This window comes from Aotus nancymaae, unplaced genomic scaffold (genome assembly GCF_030222135.1).
Source record: "Aotus nancymaae isolate 86718 unplaced genomic scaffold, 86718_ANA_hifiasm-v0.15.2.pri h1tg000077l, whole genome shotgun sequence".
In the NCBI taxonomy this organism is placed as follows: domain Eukaryota; kingdom Metazoa; phylum Chordata; class Mammalia; order Primates; family Aotidae; genus Aotus; species Aotus nancymaae.
The window spans coordinates 20,847,600-20,870,185 of NW_026988492.1; the positions used below are offsets into that span (position 1 = coordinate 20,847,600).

At 44.2% G+C, this 22,586-nt stretch overlaps 1 protein-coding gene across 2 annotated transcripts in view; it reads left to right on the forward strand.

Moving 5' to 3' along the window:
- SEPHS1 (selenophosphate synthetase 1) overlaps positions 1-16,667 on the forward strand; it is a 32,519-nt gene extending 15,852 nt beyond the window's left edge. For both annotated transcript variants that reach the window (XM_064368429.1, XM_064368428.1), the window contains 4 exons: positions 3,404-3,494; positions 4,719-4,818; positions 10,976-11,188; positions 14,732-16,667. In XM_064368429.1, coding sequence (XP_064224499.1) covers positions 3,404-3,494; positions 4,719-4,818; positions 10,976-11,188; positions 14,732-14,946 — 619 coding nt within the window. In that variant the 3' untranslated portion in view covers positions 14,947-16,667. The remainder of the gene's footprint in view (positions 1-3,403; positions 3,495-4,718; positions 4,819-10,975; positions 11,189-14,731) is intronic.
- Positions 16,668-22,586: the final 5,919 nt, after the last annotated feature.

Consider the following 22,586-nt stretch of genomic DNA (forward strand, 5'->3'; position numbering starts at 1 on the left):
GACGTTAGTGCCAGTTCTCTTGGGTGTATACCTAAGTATTGGCTGATCTGCGGTAATTGTGTTTAACTTGAGGAATCATCAGACTGGACTCCAATATGGCTGTGCCATTTTACTTTCCCAGTAGCAACGTATGAGGATCCCAGTTTCTCTACAGCGCCTCCAGTCCTTGTTTTTGTGTCCGTCTTTTGGATTCTAGCCAGCATAGCAGGTGTGAACTAGCATCTCTGTGGTTTTGATTTTTGTCTGCCTGATGACTGTTAAGGCTGAGCATCTTTTCATGCGCTTACCGCCCATTTGTGTGTCTTCTTTGGAGAAGTTTGTCTCCAAGTTGTCACTTTGCACACTTGATGTCTCTCTAAGAAAAGCCAGTCTTTTTTGCTGAAGGAAGTAGAAACTCCAGTTAATGTATTTTATTTTTTGGTTAGGTATGGATAAGGTACTGTGTTCACATCGTTCAGAATCCTAAAGGTGTGAGAAGGCTCTGCAGTACAGAGACCCTCGCCTGTGCATTGGTGAGGGCCTTTGCATTGCAGAGCCTTCTTGCGCCTTTGGAATTTTGCCCTTTTCTCTCCGCAGAGGCAGCCTCTCTGTATATTTCTAGCCAATCTACTGCCGACATTTAGGTCATTTTGTACATTTGGGAATCTATAGGTAAGAAAGTTTTCAAAATAGAATTGCTAAGTCAGAGGGTATGTGTGCTTGTAATTTTGCTACCAGTTCGTTTCCACCAGCAGTGAATCAGTTTCCCCACATCTGAACCAACACAGTGTGTTAACTGATGTCTGGGTCAGTGCTGATCTGTTTGGTGGCTTTTTTTTAACTTTTAATGTGTTCATATCTTTTGCCCATTTTTTAGTTGATGGAAGCTCTTTTTAGGGTCCTGATCTGACAGCTTTCCTGTTAAGGGTGTTGCATTTTACTTACATCAAGGTTTTATTTTCCCAGCAAAAAAAAATTTTTTTTTTTTTTTTGAGGTGGAGTTTACTCTTGTTGCCCAGACTGGAGGGCAATGGTGCGATCTCGGCTCACTGCAGTCTCCGCCTCCTGGGTTCAAGCGATTCTTCTGACTCAGCCTCCCCAGTAGCTAGGATTATAGGCACCTGCCACCATTCCCAGCTGATTTTGTAATTTTGGTAGAAACAGGGTTTCACCATGTTGGCCGGGCTGGTCTTGAACTGATAGCCTCGGGTGAGCCACTGCGCCTGACCCCAGCAAATGTTTTACATCAGTAGTTCTCAGACATTCCACTTAGAACTAAGTGGTGGCAAAAGATTCGGACGGGGTTGGGCATGGTAGCTCACTTCTGTAATTCCAGCGCTTTGGGGAGGCCAAGGCCAGAAGGTTGCTTGAGCCCAGGAGTTCAAGGCCAGCCTAGGCAACATAAGGAGACCTTGTCCCTACAAAAATAAAAATAAATGAGCACATTTTGGTGGCACCTGCCTGTAGTCCCAGCTACCGGGAGGCTGAAGTGGGAGGATTACTTGACCCTAGGAGATTGAGGCTGCAGTGAGCCCTGTCTTAAAAAAAAAAAAAAAAAAAAAAAGAGGGGAAAAAATGTTAAAATCAGTTTCAATTAAAACAAAAAGAAATTTTTTTTTTTTTGAGACATATTCTCGCTCTGTTGCCCAGGCTTGTGTGCAGTGGCACGATCTCGGCTCACTGCAACCTCTGCCTCCTGGGTTCAGGCGATTCTCATGCCTCAAATTGCCTAGTAGCTGAGATTAGAGGCATGTGTCACCAGGCCCAGCTAACTTTTTTTATTTTTAATAGATATGAGTTTTACCACATAGGCCAGGCTGGCCTTGAATTTCTGGCCTCAAGTGATCCGCCCACATCAGCCTTCCAAGTGCTGAGATTACAGGTATGAGCCATCACACCAGGCCTTCAATGAATTTTTGACCAGCAGCACCTATGTTTTCTTTGTAAAAGATGAAGGAGCCTATACATTTGACTATATGCCATCAAATATTGTCCTTAAACTTAAAAGTAGCCCACTAGTTGTATCACACTTAAACTGTTGATGTAAATTCATAGGTTACACATAACTGGTGAAGTGCAAGAACATATCAGCTCGGCTGGGTGCGGTGGCTCACACCTGTAATCCCAGCAATTTGGGAGGCCGAAGTGGGTGGATTACCTGAGGTCGGGAGTTCAAGACCAGCCTGGCCAACATGGTGAAACCCCATCTCTACTAAAAATACAAAAAATTAGCCGGGCATGGTGGTGGGCGCCTGTAATCCCAGCTACTCAGGAGGCTGAGTCAGGAGAATCCCTTGAACCCAGGAGGCAGAGGTTGCAGTGAGCCAAGATTGCACCACTGCACTCCAGCCTGGGTGACAGAGTAGAAGACTCCTTCTCAAAAAAAAAAAAAAAAAATACCAGCTTTATGGTACAACTGAGTCTGAATTGAAAGACAATTGTCTTCAGGTCTGGTTTTTGGAAAACAAGTTTCTTGCATAGTCACAGAATTCTATTTTTCAAAGCTGAGAGTGGATACAAATAGTATAGATTGAGCTAGGGAGCTGGTGTTGGTACTGAAGTCTGCGGCCCTGGCTTTGTTTTCATCGACTTGGGTGAGTACTCGAGGGGCCAGCGTCAGGGGATGGAACACTGATGTGCTCAGCTCCTGAAGCTGGTAAAGGCACAGCTATCAGACCTGCTGCCGGGTAGTGCGGGTGCAAATCTGGTAGATGTTTGATTTTGGGGACCAGTGATCATCTTTGAGAGCTGCCTTTTTAGTATTGCCTTTTGTTTCTAAGACAGGGACCCCTAAGGCACCTGGGTGCCACGTAGGAAACTCAAAATTGATCAGTCTGAATTTGAGAACATGGATGCAGAAATCACCAAGACATTAGACCCACAAATTGCCACCAAATCCCATGGGCTGAAAAATCCCACCTGAGTCTGTAGCATATCAGTGATCCTAAAGAAGCACTTCTGTTTCAGAAGCTTTGTTGCCTCAGATCACTTTGGAATGCCAGTGGGTCTGTAGTGAAAATTACACACACACTCGTATGTGGCTGAGGGCAAATCTGGGCCTAATGAAGTCCTTGAAGGCTAAATGTTTTCATTTAAAAAAATATGTATATATTATTTTTGAGACGTGGTCAGGCTGGTCTCTAACTGCTGGGCTCAGGTGATCCTCCAACTTTGACCTCTCCAAGTGCTGGGATTACAGACATGAGCCGTTGCACCCAGCCTGACAGCTAAATGTTTTGTTCTAGCAATAGCCTCAGTAGCAGGTTGCAAGGCTCTGTCCCATACTTGCTAGTAGTTGGCCTCAATTTAAGTAAATGCAAAGGCAAATATATTTTTCACAGAATATTCCTTCTCTTGTGTTAATGACAATGAGTTCATCTCCTCAGTTAGTTTGACTAGAATGCACCCTTTCTCTTTTCTTCAGGCCAGACAATGCAGTGCCAGGGGACGTGCTGGTGTTGACGAAACCCCTGGGGACACAGGTGGCAGTGGCTGTGCACCAGTGGCTGGATATTGTGAGTAAACCACAGCTGTAATCGGAGGGAGGGGAATGGTATGTTTGCGGGTAATTTTTGTTGGAGGATTTGGGAAATGAGGTATTTTTAGTTGCATATCCAGGAAGTTAATATTAGTCAAGTCCTTAAAGAAATTCTAGGACTTGTTCATATTCTTTAAATAACAGTTTTGCTTACGGAATGCTTGACTGCAGTAGGTGAGCCCCAGCTTGGGGCTTTAAGATATTTCTATAAAGAATTTGCTAGGCAGGGGTTAGCTTTGTTTACTTGGCCCTGAGATAGCTTCGTCTTTCATGTCCTAGACATCACTAAGAAATAATATGGAGGAGAATTTGTGAAAAGCATGGTGTTTGGGATACAAATAAATCCAGAGTAATCGATAGCTTAAATTGTTTTTTGCAGTTTTTGGTTGTTTTTGTTTGATAGTTTTGTCTTTTTTAAACTGATTCATAACTCAGAATAATTATCTCATGGAGAATGAATCTATCTAGAATGAGGATATGTCTCCTCAGTCATTTTTCCAGTGAGGTATAATCATGCTGTAAGATTGGTTTTCTTCATTGCCATAACAACCCACAAATTAAGATTGTGGTATATTCTCACATATTGTGGTACATTGAATTTCTACAACTATCACCTGAAACTACCAGTCCTAAGAAACAGTTGAAAGAGAATAATCAATAATTGCACCTTTTTCATCAACCAGGTATATCTTAGCTTAATGTAGCAGGGTAGAGAAATTGTCTAAGGCTGCCACCTTCTTGAGCTGTTTTTCCCTCTCTCCCAGTGACGGGGAGCAGAATGGAAGGCCATTATAGGGTTGTTGCCCGGAGGTGCCTTCCAGCCACACCTCACAGAACTGAGCTAGCTGGGAGCTGGAAGCAGGCAAGGCAAGGAGTGTCAGGGATAGGCGAGTCCGTCTGCACTAGCGAGACACTACGCCACATGTACAGCAGTGCTGCTGCATGTCCTGCAGGCTGCACATACCCAGTAAATGACAGCATTGGATTGCAGAAATGTGGGATGAGAACAGAAAAGACTCCATGCTGACAGGTCTCACGGACACTTACAATGCAATCCACAGAAAAATCTAAGAGTTGGAAAATTTTCTGTATCAAATTAAACTCTCTAGAAGTTAACTAAGAAAAAGGTGCTCTTTTTGTCAATGGCTAGAAGTAAATATTAATCACATTTTCCCCTTTTCTCCCTCACCACTGTTATTAGCCTGAGAAATGGAATAAGATTAAGCTAGTTGTCACCCAAGAAGATGTAGAGCTGGCCTACCAGGAGGCGATGATGAACATGGCAAGGCTCAACAGGACAGGTATGGCAGGTGGGAAGGGCGCTTTGGTCCCAGGGTCCAGGAGAGTAAATGTCTTCTTAGGCTTTGCAGGCCATACACAGTCTCAGGGAAGGGCGCTTAGATCCTGGGGTCCAGGAGAGTAAATGTCTTCATAGGCTTGGCAGGCCACACACAGTCTCAGGGAAGGGCGCTTCGGTCCCGGGGTCCAGGAGTGTAAATGTCTTCTTAGGCTTTGCAGACCACATAGAGTCTCAGGGTAGGTGGCCAGAGTTTTGGTCAGTGACTACAGACCGTCTTCTCCTGGTACCAGGTTGGCGTTCTATAGATCATGCAGATGGTACCCAACCTACAGTGGTTTATAATTAAGAAGGAAGTCCTAACCTCTGACATGCCACAGGAACTATTTCTAGAAAGCATTTATGTGGGTGCCAGGTGTGGTGGCTCACGCTTGTAACCCAAGCACTTTGGGAGGCCAAGATGGGTGGGATCACAAGGTCAGGAGATCGAGACCAGCCTGGCCAACATGGTGAAACCCCGTCTCTACTAAAAATTCAATTAGCTGGGCATGGTGGCGCACACCTATAGTCGCAGGTACTCAGGAGGCTGAGGCAGGAGAATTGCTTGAACCCGGGAGGTGGAGGCTGCAGTGAGCTGAGATCACACCACTGCACTCCAGCCTGGGCGACCGTACAAGATTCTGGCTAAAAAAAAAAAAAAAGCATTTTTGCGGGTTACCCATGTAAGATTTGGAAGCAAACCAACGTTCAGAATGGAAATTGAAAAAGTTTAATATACTGGAGCTATTTCCAGAACATGACCTAGAGGTGTCCCCACTCACATCCCAACCCCTGTGTTCCTGCTTAGGGGTAACCACTGAATTTTGTGTTTATTTTCTTGCATTTTAGAATATTTTTTATCACACAGCCCTTGTGTTCTTAAAGAATTAGTTTTGCGTTTTTTTTACTTGTTTTATCCTCCATTGTTGCTGAGAGTCTCCTTATTGTATGTAGCTGTAGTAGATTCCTTTTGACTGCTATCCGGTTTTCCACTGCCTTCCCTGCTGTCTTGATTGACAGGGGGTGACTGCTGTGAACTTCCTCAGCCTAGCCCTCTGATGCACGTGTGAGAGATCAGTACTGGCTCAGCTTTTATAGATAGTGGCACACTCTTCCAAAGTGTTCACCACAGTTTACATTGGCACACTGCGTTTAAGAAGCTTTTTGAATATGTCTTCTCCTCCCATTTATTTTATAAATTTTTTCTACCATGCAAGAATTACATGCTTATTACAGAAAAGTTTTTAGAAAATGGAAATAATAGAGAAAAAAGTTGTCTATAGTCCCTCCTCCTGAAACAGCTCCTGCTAGCATTTTTACGTATTCTTCCAGGACGTTTTTCACATTTGGCTTGTGGTTTACTATTGTCGTTTTAAAGTAGTGGTTAGTGTTTTTCCTATATAAGTGGTTAGTATATATATTTGGAGTGTCTGCTTTTACTTATTTGATATTACTAATGTTTCCCATCTTATATATCCGAGTACACATAATTTTTTTTTTTTTTTTTTTTTTTTTTTTGAGACAGAGTCTAACCTGTTGCCCATGCTGGAGTGCAGTGGTGGGATCTTGGCTCACTGCAACCTCTGCCTCCCAGGTTCAAGCAATTCTCTTGCCTCAGCCTCCCTAGTAGCTGGGATTACAGGTGTGCACCACCATACCCGGATGATTTTTGTGTTTGGGTAGAGACAGGTTTTCACTATGTTGGCCAGGCTGGTCTCGAACTCCTGACCTCAGGTGGTCTGCCCACCTTGGCCTCCCAAAGTGCTGGGATTACAGGTATGAGCTACCACGCCCAGCCTCCTAGTATACATGATTTCTTTTTTCTTTTTTTTCTTTTTTTTTTGTTTTTTTCAAGACGGGGTCTTGCTCCGTCACCAGGCTGGAGTGCCAGCAGCGCCATGTCAGCTCACTGCAACCTCCACCTCCCAGGTTCAAGAGATTCTCCTGCCTCAGCCTCCCGAGTAGCTGGGATTATAGGTGCGCGCCACCACACCCAGCTAATTTTTATATTTTTAGTAGAAACAGGGTTTCACCATGTTGGCCATGATGGTCTCGATCTGTTGACCTAGTGATCTGCCTGCCTTGGCCTCCCAAAGTGCTGAGATTACAGGCATGAGCCACCACACCCGGCCTATATATAATTTTTAATGGCTGGATAATGTTCTACCAGAGAAATGTAACACATTTATCTTTTACCTATTTTTTAACAATTCATTTCGAAATAAAAATTTTCTGTAATTTGTTGTTACTTGTAAGAAAGTTATAGCCAGGCACAGTGGCTCACGCCTATAATCCAGCACTTCAGGGGGCTGAGGCAGGAGGGTCCCTTGAGTCTAGCAGTTTGAGACCACCTTAGACAACATAGACCCCATGTCGTCTTTTTTTTAAAAAAAAAAAAAAAAAAAAGAAAGAAAACAAATTAGTTGGGCATGGTGGCGCATTCCTGTAGTCCCAGCTACTCAAGAGGCTGAGGTGGAAGGGTTACTTGAGCCCGGGATTTTGAGACTGCAGTGAGTGGTGATCATACCACTACACTCCAGCCTGGGTGACAGAGCGAGACCATATGTCAAAAAAAATTAAAAATGTTATAAATCAGAGGAACACAATAGACAGCCCAGAGGTAGATCCCCACAATAGTCAACTGATTTTTGACAAATGAGCAAAACCAATTCATTGGAGAAAAGAGTCTTCACCAAATGGTGGTGGAACACGTGAAGATTCACATGAAAAAAATGATTCTGGACGCAGATCTTGTACCTTTCATAAAGATTAACTCAAAATGAGTATATTAGTGTGTTTTCACACTGCTATAAATAGCCGAGACTGAGTGATTTATAAAGGAAAGAGGCTTCATTGACTCACAGTTCTGCGTGGCCGGGAGGCCTCAGGAAACTTAACAATCATGGTGGATGGTGAAGGGGAAGCAGGTACTTCTTTATGAGGCAGCAGGGCAGAGAGGAGCAGGGGAAACTGCCACTTACAAAACTATCAGATCTTGTGAGATCTCATTCACTATCACAAGAACAGCATGGAGGAACCGCCCCCATGATTCAGTCACCTCTCACCAGGTCCCTCTCTTGACATGAGGGGATTACCATTCGAGATGAGGTTTGAGTGCCGACACAGCCAAACCATATTGAGGAGTTGTAGACCTGAACACCGAGGCGCCGTAGACCTGAACACCAAGGCACCGTAGACCTGAACACCAAGGAGCCCTAGACCTGAACACCGAGGAGCCGTAGACCTGAACACCGAGGCACCGTAGACCTGAACACCAAGGCACCGTAGACCTGAACACCAAGGAGCCCTAGACCTGAACACCGAGGAGCCGTAGACCTGAACACCGAGGAGCCCTAGACCTGAACACCGAGGAGCCCTAGACCTGAACACCGAGGCGCCGTAGACCTGAACACCGAGGCGCCGTAGACCTGAACGCCGAGGAGCCCTAGACCTGAACGCCAAGGCGCCGTAGACCTGAACGCCGAGGAGCCCTAGACCTGAACAAAACACAGGAATATAAACCTGGAAGAAGACGACAGCTCAGAAAATTTAGGTGGTGCCGGGATTGGTGATGACTTACAACACCGAAAGCACCATCTGTTAAGAAAAAATTATTAAGTTTGGCTTTATTAACATAAACAACTAAAGACAAGCCACAGACTGGGAGAAAAGTTTTGCCAAATACTTGTTCAAGGTCAGGTATTCAAAATATACAAAGAATTCTTAAAAAGCAATAATAAAAACGCAATTTAAACATGGCCCAAAGACTTGACAGACACCACCTAAGAAGGTATACAGATGGCAAATAAACATAAAAGGAACCTCAGTGTTACACGTCGGTAGGGGATTGTAGATTAAAGCAGCGATGAAATGCCACTACATACCTGTTAGAACAGCTAAAATCCAAAACACGGACAATAGCCTGGCCAACATGGTGAAACCTCATCTTTACCAAAAAAAAATACAAAAATTAGCTGGACATGGTAGCTTGCGCCTCGGTCCCAGCTACGTGGGAGGATCACTTCAGCACAGGAGGTCTAGGCTGCAGTAAGCTGTGATGGCACCACTACACTCCAGCCAGCCTGGGTGACAAAGCGAGACCCTGTCTAAAAAAAAACCACTGACAATACCGGCTGCTGGCAAGGATGTAGAGAAACAGGAAGGAACTCATTCATTGCTGGTAGGAATGAAAAATGGGACAGCCACTTTGAAAATGAGTTTGGCAGTTTCTTATGAAACTAAATTTGTTATATGATGCAGCAGTTGTGTTCTTTGATATTTACTCAAAGAAGTTGAAAACTTAAATTCTCACGAAAACCTGCAGGCAAATGTTCATAACAGCATTATTCATAATTGCCAAAACTTGGAAGTAAACATGCCTTTCTTCAGTAGATGAGTGGATGAATGGATAAATAAACAGTAGTGTATCTGTACTATGGAATATTACTGAGCCATAAAAAGAAATGAGCTATCAAGCCATGAAAAGATACGGAGAAACCTTAAGTGCATATGACTAAGTGAAAGAAGCCAGTCTGAAAAAGCTCCATACAGAAGGATTCCAACTCTATGATGTTCTGGAAAAGGCAAAACTGTAGAGATGGACAAAAGATCAGCGGCAGCCAGAGGTCATCGGGGAAGAAGGGGATCAGGCAGAGCACTCGGGATTGTTAGGGCACTAAAGTTCCCTGCGTGATACAGTAATGTTGGATATGTAGAATTGACAACAAAGGGTGAACCCTAGTGTCCTCTGACTTTACTTAATAGTCATGTATTAGTATTCACTTACAAATACACTACAGTAATGCAACGTTAATATAGGCCAAACCTGGGGCAAAGGATAATGGCAGCTCCCTGTTACTTCCTAGTTAATTTCTCTCTAAACCCAAAACTGCTCCAGAATATAAAGTCTGTAATTTTTTTTAAATTAAATGATAGGTCGGGTGCAGTGGCTTACACTTGTAATCCCAGTGCTTTGGGAAGCCAAGGCAGGACAATTACCTGAGCCCAAGAGGACAAGGCTGCCGTGAGCTGTGATCACACCACTGCACTCCAGCCTGGGCAATAGAGCAAGACTCTGTCTCTTTAAAATGAAAGAAAAAGAAATTTAAAAATAAAGTTTCACGCAATTCATCTCTAGTGGGAATACCTTGATACTGAGTGAGGCCTTCTTAAAAACTGCTAGTTGGGCTGGGCGCGGTGGCTCACGCCTGTAATCCCAGCACTTTGGGAGGCCGAGGTGGGCGGATCATGAGGTCAAGAGATCGAGACCGTCCTGGCCAATGTAGTGAAACCCCGTCTCTACTAAAAATACAAAAATTAGCTGAGTGTGGTGTCGTGTGCCTGTAGTCCCAGCTACTTGGGAAGCTGAGGCAAGAGAATTGCTTGAACCAGGGAGGCGGAGGTTGCAGTGAGCCAGTATCGCGCCACTGCACTCCAGCCTGGCGCCTGGCAACAGAGCGAGGCTCTGTCTCAAAAAAAAAAAAAAAACTGCTTGTCCTTCTTGCTTAGTTGAACACAGGATCCCTTTAAAAAAGAAAAAAACTGCTTGGCTTGTCTTGGCTGGGTACTGTGTTTCACACTTGTAGTCCCAGCACTTTGGGAGGCCCAGGCAGGCTGATCACAAGGTCAGGAGTTCAAGACTAGCCTGGCCAATATGGTGAAACCCTGTCTCTACTAAAAATATAAAAATTAGCTGGGCGTGGTGGCATGCACTTATAGTCCCAGCTATTTGGGAAGCTGAGGCAGGAGAATCACTTGAGCCCAGGAGGTGGAGGTTGCAGTGAGCTGAGATTGCCCCACTGCACTCCAGCCTGGGCAACAGAGAGAGACTCCGTCTCAAAAAAACAAAGGCTGGGGTGGGGCTGGTCTTTGGTTTTAGGGTGATCTTTTTTAGTTTACTGGAAAGTTACTATGGATTGAAGCTTCTGATAGTTTTCAGGTGGCTCAAACTGAAATAAAAACTTTCTGAATTTCACTCTGGCTTTGGTTGACTTTACGACATTGCGTTTTCATTATTCAGATATGTCATCTCCCTGACAAGGAAGTTGCAGATCAATTTCAGACATGAGGTTTTTGAGCTGAGGAAAGGTGTTTATTCTCAGAATCACCCCTCTCTCTCCCAGCTGCAGGACTCATGCACACATTCAACGCCCATGCGGCCACTGACATCACGGGCTTCGGGATTTTGGGCCACGCGCAGAACCTGGCCAAGCAGCAGAGAAACGAGGTGTCATTCGTCATTCACAACCTCCCGGTGCTGGCCAAGATGGCTGCGGTGAGCAAGGCCTGTGGAAACATGTTCGGCCTCATGCACGGGACCTGCCCGGAGACCTCAGGTACAGGGTGCTGGGCCCGTCTGAGGACTCAATAGTGAGGCCCACGGAAGGCTCGGCCAGAAAGCAGCAGCCCCGCCCTGAGTGGGCCCCCACTCTGTCGGAGGTCCATGCTGCCGATCGCGGCCTCCGTAGCAGCTAGTGGCTTCCCCTCCTCCCGCTGGGTCTCGTCCCCGCCATCCTGGGCGGATGCAGCAGCCTTGCTGAAGTTGAGTGTTCTGTAGGAATATGGTGATGGGGGAAATAAGTCAGCATTCGATTTTCACTGAAAGCTTTGCATTTGAAATTAACCATAATACCCATAGGTTACTTTGAACAGGTGATATTTTTTCCTGGAAAAATGTCTCAAGTTGTTTTTAAGAATGACAGAAAAAAGGGGTCAGGCACAGCTGCTCATGCTTGTAATCCTAGCACCTCAGAGGCTGAGGAGGGCAGATCACTTAAGGTCTGGAGTTCAAGACCAGCCTGGCCAACCTGGTGAAACCCCATCTACACTAAAAATATTTTAAAAATTAGCTGGGCCTGGTGATACATGCCTGTAATCCCAGCTACTTAGGAGGCAGAGCCAGGAGACTGGCTTGAAACTGGGAGACAAAGGTTGCAGTGAGCTGAGATTATGCCACTGCACTCCAGCCTGGGCAATAGAGCAAGACTCTGCCTCAAAAAAAAAAGAAAAAAAAATAGAATAAAAAAGAATGCAATAGGATAAAAGTACCATTTTTCTTTTTCTTTTTTTTAGATGTGCAGTAATTTATTAGAGGAAATATAAATGGAGGAAAAACGAGAGATGGAACAAGCGTAGGTAGAGCCGTCAGCCTATAATGTAGGTCTGACACCGTGCGCCCCAGTAGCTTTTATATCCCTTATCATTTTTCTAAGCTTAAGTTCCTTTTGTTTCCTCATTAATTTGGTGGCCACGTCTGTCTGTAACTTGTGGGACGTTCTCTTCATCATGTTGGCAGATATTCAAGCAGGGTCTGCTGGCCTCGAGGCCCCCACCCATAGGCCCACATCTGCCATCGCTCGTTCCTGTTCCTGTGGCCTCAGATGGAGCCAGGCAGTGCATCCTCCTAAGTGCCATTTTTCTTTTGCCCCCTTTGTTCCTTTTACCTTGAATGTTTGATCTTTTAAGTTTCCTTATTTTTCTTTTTTTCAGTTTTTCTCTTTTTCTATTTCCTCTAGATCTCTAGTTTTCTACTCTGCAAAAGAGTGGAATCATCTTGGGATTTTAAAAGTACACTTGTGGGCAGGGTGCAGTGGCTCATGAATGTAATCCCAGCACTTTAAGACGCTGAGGTCGAGACCAGCCTGCTCAACATGGTGTAACCGTTTTTTTTGAGACAGAGTCTTGTTCTGTCCCCCAGGCTGGAGTGCAGTGATGCAATCTCTACTCACTACAACTTCCATCTCCTGGGTTCAAGCGATCCTCCTGCCTCAGCATCCCAACTAGCTGGGATTACAGGCATGCACCACCACACCAGCTAATTTTTTTTTCTTTCGTATTTTTATGAGAGTCAAGTTTTCACCATGTTGGCCAGTTTGGTTTCAAATTCCTGACCTTGTGATCTGCCCGCCTCAGCCTTCCAAAGTGCTAGGATTACAGGCATGAGCCACTGTGCCTGCCTAAAAATACAAAAATTACCTGGACATAGTGGTATGCACCCTGTAATCCCAGCTACTCCAGAGGCTAAGGCCGGAGAATTGCTTGAACCTGGGAGGCAGAGCTTGCAGTGAGCTGAGATCACACCACTGTACTCCAGCTTGGGCAACAGAGTGAGACTCTGTTTAAAAAAAAAAACTGAGAAAGAAAAATATGCATGCCTAGCCCCAGCCTCCCAAAAATGGTGAGATCTGTCTGGGGCAAGCCTGGGCCGCAGTATCTGTGAAAGCTCCCTGGGAGATTCCAGAGTAGACCAGGAGCAGAGACCAGTGCTGGGACCATGAAGCCCTGCTCACGTCGACCTGTGCAGTGGTGAGGGGACTTCAGGACTCCACCAGGCCTCTTGCAGCCTTTATAGAGGACCTTTCAGCTTCCTGTTTAAAAAAACAGATTAACTTGTTTTCTAGAAGTAAGCTCCAAGAGGGCAGGGTTTTCTTTCCCTTGCTGGTTCAGGGTCTGTCCAGGACAATTTCTGCCACAAAATTGGGCACTGAATGGAAATCGAATGAATTAATGAATGTTATCAGCCACTTACATTTGTTTCCTTCCTTTCTTCAGAAATGAGAAGTTTTTACATTTTTTTTTTTTTAAGATGGAGTTTCACTCTTGTTGCCCAGGCTAGAGTTCAGTGGCACGATCTTAGCTCACTGCAATCTCTGCCTCCCCAGTTGAAGGGATTCTCCTGCCTCAGCCTCCAGAGTAGCTGGGTTTACAGGCACACTCCCTCGTCCAGCTACTTTTTGTATTACTGTTAGAGATGGGGTTTTACCATGTTGGCCAGGCTGTTCTTGAACTCCTGACCTCAGGTGATCCACCCGCCTCGGCCTCCCACAGTGCTAGGATTACAGGCGTGAGCCACCACACCCGGCCACAAGGTTTTTACTTCTTTTGTAGAAGTAGTTTGTACATTTTTTTCCTGATCATATTTCTACTTAGAAAAATGTAAACTTTTCTGGCCTAGCTACTGGAAAGAGCAACAAAGGTTTATTGTAATGTGTTTTATACTTTTTCTCTTTTGAAGATATTGAGAGTCAGGACTGGAACCTTGATACCCTGGGGCATACACTGTTTCATGAATCTTGAATTTTTTAAAAATACAAAAAAGCATTCTTAGTAAGATGAGAGAGTCGACGTAGAGAATCAGAATTTCTATTTTGTCAATATTTATTTCAGTGTAGCATGGAAAAAATAGCTACCACATGGATTATTGAAGACCCAAACACCTTACCCCTACATCGTGTTACATGGTTCACAAATAGGTCATTTTCGCAGTTTAGAGTGTGTGTGTGTGTGTGTGTGTGTGTGTGTGTGTGTGTGTAGTTTACCAGCAATTGCTCAATTATAGCACAGAACAGGCCTCTTAGGCTGAGTGCAATGACTCAGCACATGTGTGTGTGTGTGTGTGTAGTTTACCAGCAATTGCTTTAATTACAGCATAGAACAGGCCTCTTAGGCTGAGTGCAATGGCTAATGCCTGTACTCCCAGCACTTTGGGAAGCCAAGGCAGGTGAATCACTTGAGCCCAGAAATTTGAGACCAGCCTAGGCAACACAGTGAAACCCGTCTCTGCAAAAACTTAGCCGGACTTGGTGGTGCAGACCTGTAATCCCAGCTCCTGGGAAGGCTGAAATAGGAGGGTTGCCTGAGCCCAGGACCTTGAGGCTGCAGTGAGCTGTGATTGTACCACTGCACTGCAGCTTGGGCCACAGAGTGAGATCCTGTTTCAAAAATAAAAAATAAAAAAGCCTTCTTAGTTGCATGGGAAGAGCTACTTGCATATAGGTGGCAGCAAGTTGTTGATGGAGGTTGGATCTCTGCAGAAGCAGTAGAGGCAGAGAAGCTGCTGTTGTGGCAACACTAACAGTCATCTTGTTTTCTTTTGCCAGGCGGCCTTCTGATCTGTTTACCACGTGAGCAAGCAGCCCGGTTCTGTGCAGAGATAAAGTCCCCCAAATATGGTGAAGGCCACCAAGCATGGATTATTGGGATTGTAGAGAAGGGCAACCGCACAGCCAGAATCATAGACAAACCCCGGATCATCGAGGTCGCACCGCAAGTGGCCACTCAAAATGTGAATCCCACACCGGGGGCCACCTCTTAATCTAGACAGAAATAGCTGTTTGGTTTTGTTTTTAAATAGCTCTATTTCCTTTATCATCACTTCAATTAAAGACTGTAAACAACAAAAATCTCATTGTGTCTACACATCGGGTGACCTTAGGTTGATTTGTAAGTGGATACAATTAATAAAATAAAATCCATTGCCTTTTCTTCCTGTTACATTAACTGAAGATGCACCTAATCTTGAGGCAGCTTCTGAGTTGAGAATTATATTGTTATCCAATACTGTTGATTCATTTTGAATCTTTAGACACTTATCTCTTGCCGCATAGGCTCTTTTTAAAGGTGCTTTCACATAGCACAGACATTACCAATAGTCGTGTCAGATAGCAGTTGGTGTCTTTTCATTTTGTGTATATTTATCATGTAAGTCTGATTTTTTTTTTAAGTGTCTTGAATGGTTTTCTGGAGAGACGGCATTGGTAAGTGGCACATGACAGTATCCCAGTCATAAGAGGGTTGCATGATTCCTTTGAGTCTTTGGTTTGGAAAGCCTAGTCTTGTCTCTCAAGAGCATCTTGGACCCAGGACATTCTCCAGTAGTGCATTCAGTTCAACACGGCAAGTGCTTCACTGCATGGAAAACACTTTGAAGACAAAAAAGAAATCTTGTTTCTTTTTTTGTAGCCTTCCTGATATTTACAGTAATACTATTAACTTTTCTTTATTGATAGCAAAAAAGCATACTTTTTGCAATGTAATTAGATGTTCTATAGTACTACAAGGAATTGCCTTCCAAAAGGAGGTTCATGTATGATACTCATTTACAATTCAATATATAATTAACTACGCAGATAATTTTTAAATATGATCAATAATAAAGACTGTTCTGTGGATGGTAGTGTTTAATACATTTTATATTTTGTATAGTGATTTCAGGCCTTTTGTTTTCTTAAAATCAGCAGCTACTTAGCCTAATTCTTAGCATTATTTTGTCCTTTGCGCCAGTACGTTTTTGTGCACGCTTTCTGTGATCTGTGTTAAAAACCTGCATTGCCAGCATTGCAGCTCGAACTTAAACTTGTTATTCAAATAAATATTTAATTTTTTAAATTGCTCTTGTATAATCAGATGCCCCTTTTAGTATTATTTTAGAAGCATTGGGAGGGTTTTGCCTAAAGTACAATTTATCAGGAAAAACTAGATTTTAGTTTTATAAAACTTTTAAGTCTTTCATGGGACCTATATTTTCTTGAATTGAATTTTGTAGTTCTAGAATAAATAGGCAATCTAAAAAGGTGTTATCTGTGTTTCGTAAAGAGGAGGCTTCCTTATATTTTAACCTACTAAGCGATCAGGAGGGATTCCTGTCACTAAGCACAAGGGCGCTGGACCCTCAATTGCCCGTCTTCATCTGAAAAAAAGCAGCTCATCCTGCACGTTCCTGGTGCTTCCTGCTCACAGGCACCAAAGCTGCGCATGTAAACTGACTTCTTGCCAAAGGAAATGACCCCTGAGAGGATGAAGCTCCTGGAAGAGGCTGTATCTGGGACACGCCCTCCTCCAGGAACCAGCGGGCAGCCTTTATGCATGCACACCTGGACCTCCAGCCATAAGCATGGTGTGCAGTCTGGAAGAGCCTGCTACGGAACTGCAATTGACTGGACATTTTATAGGAATTGATACAGATGTTGGTCCTCAAAAGCTACAAACCAGTGGTCTGCAAAATAAAATCTGTTGGAAACCTCTGAGTAAGATAAACCTACTGTTGAGCTTTTTTTTTAAATCAATAATGACTAAACCTGAACTTCAGTGTAGCCTATGCTCTGAGCGCTGGGTGTTTTCCTCAGTGGCAGGCCTATTGACAGGAAGGGAGCTAAGCAGAGTATGCACCTAAGGAAATAATCTCTGTGAAGATTGATATTTATAAAGAGAAAATATTGGGTGCTTAGAGATCCGTGTAAGTCATGATCCCAAGAGGAAGAATTTGACGCAGTGTTGGCGGGGCATGGTGGCTCACACCTGTAATCTCAGCACTTTGGGAGGCTGAGGCGGGCAGATCACCAGAGGTCTGGAGTTCAAGACAAGCCTGGCCAACATGGTGAAAACCCATCTCTACTAAAAATACAAAAGTTAGCCGGGTTTGATGGTGCATATCTGTAATCCCAGCTACTGGGGAGGCTAAGGAACAAGAATCTCTTGAACCCAGGAGACAGAGGTTGCAGTGAGCTGAAATTGCACCACTGCACTCCAGCCTGGGGTACAGAGACTCAGTCTCAAAAAACAGTCTAATAAACCAAACTCAGTCAAGCTCTTTTTGAGACTCAGTCTCAAAAAACAAAAGGAGACAGTGTTGCTTAGTGGCCTGATCTACCTGTGTTAGAATCACTGGGGGTATTAGAAGGCAACATTCCTGCCCCCTGATTGTCCAGACCAAGAATCAGAATTTGTTGGGTGTAGGACTAGGGAATGTCTTAAATAAGGACCCTGTGAGGCTATGCCCACAGAAGTTTGAAAAACACTGATCTCAAAAGGAATATTACAGAGGAAGTCAGGGAAAGTAAGAGGACCTGGTTGTGTACCTTTTTACTTTTTTTTTTTTTTTTTAATTTAATTTGGGACAGAGTGGCTCTGTCACCCAGGCTGGAGTGCTGTGGCATGACCTCGGCTCACTGCGACCTCCACCTCCAGGTTCAAGTGATTCTCCCACCTCAGTAGCTGGGATTACAGGTGCACATCACCAAGCCTGGCTAATTTGTATTTGTAGTAGAGACGGGGTTTCACCGTGTAGGTCTTGAACTGAGTTCAAACGATCCACCTGCCTCGGCCTCCCAAAGTGCTGGGATTACAGGTGTAAACCACCATGCCTAGCCTTTTGCAACATATTTTGCAGGAATTTTTTTCCTCTTGACAATTCTGTTTACTTTGCACATCTGAGCTATGGCCCAGCAAGGCAGGGGAAAGACCTGTATTTTATTTTATTTTTCTATTCCTAAGAAGGGACCTATATTTTGAAAGCTTCATGAATACCCAGATGATTGTCATTGAATATTGGCATTCTTGGCAAAATCTAGGTAGAACGTTTTAAACGTCAGTGGACAGGCCAGACACGGTGGCTCATGTCTATAATCCTATCCCTTTGGGAAGCCGAGACAGGAGGATCACTTGAGCACAGGAGTTCGAGACCAACCGAAGCAACATAGTGGGACCTCGTCTCTCCAAAAAAATAAAATTAAAAAAGTCAGTGGACAATAGGTAGACGATTTGACATTCTGGTATCAGTTAAAACCTCACATTGAAGTGTATTTATCTTGGTATACTGATTTGTTTTCTGTAAATCCTATAGTATAGTTGCATCCAAAAATACAGTCTTTTAGAATGCATAGAATTATGATTACAACCTGAGGCAGCTGAGTCACGGTGGAGTCAGTCATTCAGGCATTAGGAATCTGTGAAGCAATATCAAAGCTGCTTATTGCACAGGCTGTGTTGAGGTATTCATTGTGTTTCAGTCCAAGAAAAATGGAAATATTTTATAAGCAATATATACTTTTTGGCTCAGTTTTTTAAAATAGTAGATCATAGTCTTCCAAGTTCCGAATGCTTTATAATGAATAAATGTGACTGTTTTAAATTATTCTGCTTATAGATGAATGAGCCAGCCATTTTCAGTCTGAATTTAGCATTCTCTAAAAGAGTTAAATCTGAGTTCTGAATCTTAGTTTTATTGCACAGAGACCAGAATATGTCTCCCAAAGTGCTGGGATTACTGGTGTGAGCCACCGTGCCCAGCCTAATATGATTTTTTTAAAATATTTTGAAACAAGGTCTCACTCTGTTGCCCAGGTGAAAGTGCAGTGGTGTGATAATGGCTCACTGTAGCCTCCAATTCCTGGGCTCAAGTGATCCTCCCACCTCAGCCTCCTCAGTACCTGGGACTACAGGCACATTGACTGCAGGCACACCACCATCACATCTAGCTAGTTTTTTAGGGTTGTTTTTTCTTTCCATAGAGATGGGGTCTTGCTGTTTCCCAGGCTGGTCTCAAACTCCTGGCTTCAAGAGATCCTCCCACCTTGGCCTCCCAAAGTGCTGGGATGTGTGTGTGTGTGTGTGTGTGATTTTTTTCCCCCTATTTCCTTCCTTCCTGCCTTCCTTTACCATAACGTACCTTAGTCCTGTCTCCTGGCCTGTGTCGTTAGATCCTGGACGTGGCACTGCCTTTCCTTCTGCTCATATGGATCATTAGTGTACCCCTCCTATGTTTCCCTGTTTCTTTTTTCCTTTTCTTTGAGATGGAGTCTCGCACTGTGGCTGGGGGCTGGAGTGCAATCTCAGCTTACTGCAACCTCTGCCTCCCAGTTCAAGTGATTCTCCTGCCTCAGGCTCCGGAATAGCTGGGATTACAGGTGCCCACCACCATGCTCGGCTAATTTTTTGTATTTTTAGTAGAGACAGGGTTTCGCGATATTGGCCAGGCTGGTCTCGAACTACTGACCTCATGATCCGCCCGCCTCAGCCTCCCAAAGTGCTGGGATTACAGGCATGAGCCACTGTCCCTGGCTGATCTCTGTTTCTTTTAGACAGTTCTGTACAAATTAAGTACTCAATAATCGTATAGAGGTTTGCTGGTTGATTTGTGTTTATTTCATGCTAATTTATCCTGGGCCTCTAGATATTTCTCAATCCAAGTAATCTTATAAGTGATCATTTTCTTCTTTCCTCTTCTCCCAGATTTACACACATATTTTTTAGTTTCTAATTTAAGTTGGAAGATTAGATTTTTTTTTGCACCACACACCTCCGTCCTTCAGACTTGTTTTCATTATGGCTGACATCGGAAATGGGCTTGGAGAAAAGGAAAAGATCCTCTCACTTCAGCCTCCCGAATATCTGGGACTACAGGTGCGCAACACCACATCTGGCTACTTTTTAAACTTTGCGGAGATGGGGTCTTGCTATGTTGCCCAGGCTGATTTTGAACTCCTGGCCTGAAGTGATCCTTCTGCCTTGGCCTCTGAAAATGCTGGGATTACAGGTGTGAGCCACCACGTCCTAAATGAACTTTAAAACTTGTAACTAAATGACCTGACCTACAGTCATAACTATTCACAGAATTTTTGAATCTGGAGTTGATTACAGATAATTTTTCATTTATATAATGACATTTTCTTAAGCATATACGATGCTTGAACGACTTTTTAAATTTTTTAAAACAAATTTTAAATATAGGATTTCACTCTATCACTCAGGTTGGAGCACAGTAGGGCATCATGGCTCATTGCAGCCTGGAACCCTGAGCTCAAGCAATCCTCCTACCTGAGCCTCCGGAGTAGCTAGCACTATGTGTGCCACTGCACCCATCTATTTCTTTTCCTTGTTTTTTGTAGAGACAAGGTCTTGCTATGTTGCCTGGGCTGGACTTGAGCCTCTTGCTTCAAGCAATCCTGTTTCGACCTGCCAAAGTACTGACATTACAGGCGTGAGCCACCATCCTGGCTTGAACTATTTATCTATTTTTTTGTTTTTGTTTTTGAGACATGATCTTGCCCCGTTGCCCAGGCTGGAGTGCAGTGGGACGATATTGACTCACTTCAACCTCTGCCTCCTGGACTCAAGCGATCCTCCCACCTCAGCCTCTCAAGTAGCTGGGACTACAGGCGCACCACCACGCCCAGCTAATTTTCTTTTCTTCTTCCTTTTTTTTTTTCTTTTTTTTGAGGCAGAGTTTCGCTTTTGTTGCTTAAACTGGAGTGCAATGGTGCGATCTCGGCTAACTGCAACCTCTGCCTGCTAGGTTCAAGCGATTCTCCTGCCTCAGCCTCCCGAGTAGCTGGGATTACAGGCACACACCACGATGCCTGGCTAATTTTTGTATGTTTAGTAGAGACGGGGTTTCACCATGTTAACCAGGCTGGTCTCAAACTCCTGACCTCAGGTGATCTGCCCGCCTCAGCCTCCCTAAGTGTTGGGATGACAGGCATGACCCACCTCACCAGGCCAGTTTGAACAATTTAATCCAAGATTTAAAAATTCATTCTATTTTATTTAGCTGCTCAAATATGGCTATTAACAAATCATTTAATTTATATATATATGGGGAAAACTATTCCTTAGATCATTTTCAACTTGTCTGCAAGTTTACTTTCAATATTTAAGTAAGCCAAGGACATTGCTTGAAGACGGTGGGGAAAGCTAATTTTGAAGTAATCTTCAAAAGGCCAACTCTAATAAGAAATGAGCACTTTGGGAGGCCGAGGTGGGTGGATCATGAGGTCAAGAGATCGAGACCATCCTGGTCAACATGGTGAAACTCCATCTCTACTAAAAATACAAAAAATTAGCTGAGCATGGTGGCACGTGCCTGTAATCCCAGCTACTCAGGAGGCTGAGGCAGGAGAATTGCTTGAACCCAGGAGGCGGAGGTTGCGGTAAGCCGAAATCGTGCCATTGCACTCCAGCCTGGGTAACAAGAGCGAGACTCTGTCTCAAAAAAAAAAACAAAAAACAAAAAACAAAGAAATGAATAAATACCTAATACCAAAGCGGAAAGAAATTTTCATTCTTGCGACAATGTTTACATTCCATTAATGTTCTGCTTCAATTGTTCTAAAATATTTTTATTTTAATAACACAATTATTAAAGATGCCTACTTAGGGGATTTTCCAATAATCCAAATTGCTATTTGAAAGAAAATTTACCTACGGAGAAATTATTGTTTTAATTCTCTGTGATCTTAAATGAAAAATGTTAAACCCAGCATCCCTCTAATTTTAAAAAGGCAGATAATAATTGCATTTAAGGATTCCCGTCATCTCTCAGTAAAAAGCATCGATTTGGGCTGGGTGTGGTGGCTCACGCCTGTAATCCCAGCATTTTGGGAAGCCGAGAAGGGCGGGTCACTTGAGGTCATAAGTTGGAGACCAGCCTGGCCAAAATGGTAAAACCCCGTTTCTAATAAAAATACAACGAATTAGCCAAGCGTGGTGGCGCGCCTTTAATCCTAGCTTCTCAGTAGGCTGAGGCTGGAGAATCGCTTGAACCTGGGAGTGCAGTGAGCCGAGATCGCGCCACTGCACTCCAGCCTGGGCAACAGAGTCAGACTCTGTCTCAAAAACAAAACAAAAAAAGGTATCAACTTAAATACAGCCTTGTATAAATGCCGTGCAGGATAGATGGCAGGGATTTTCACATAGTTGTGAAATGATGGCATTTTAAAGGAATGGTAAAAACACAGGTGTAAGTAGCTTCATCTTATTTGAATGTCTTTACTGGTCAGGAAAACCAATTACTGTCAGTGCGGGTCAAGGTCCCGATCTTTTAATAAATAAGGGAAGAGTGATGAACTGAATTCACATCTTCATTTTTTTCTCCTGGCAGCAGTGCCCGCATCTCACCAGGCGAGGGCAGTAAGAAGACGCCTCCTCGCCGTTCCTCACGCGCGGAGGGGCGTTCCCAGGGGCAGAAAGAGGCGGACCCACCTGCACCCGCCCCAGGCCCGGGGCTTCGGTTCAAACCGTGACAAACAGCAGGGTCCTTGAGAACACCTGGCCACTCCTGCAGGGTCACATTCCCGCGCGGGATGCCCAAGTAGGGCAGATGAGGTCGGGAGCTCCTGGGGGATCCCAGGTCCTTCTGTTAGACTGAGACCCTGGGGCGGGCGGAATCCCGGAGAATGC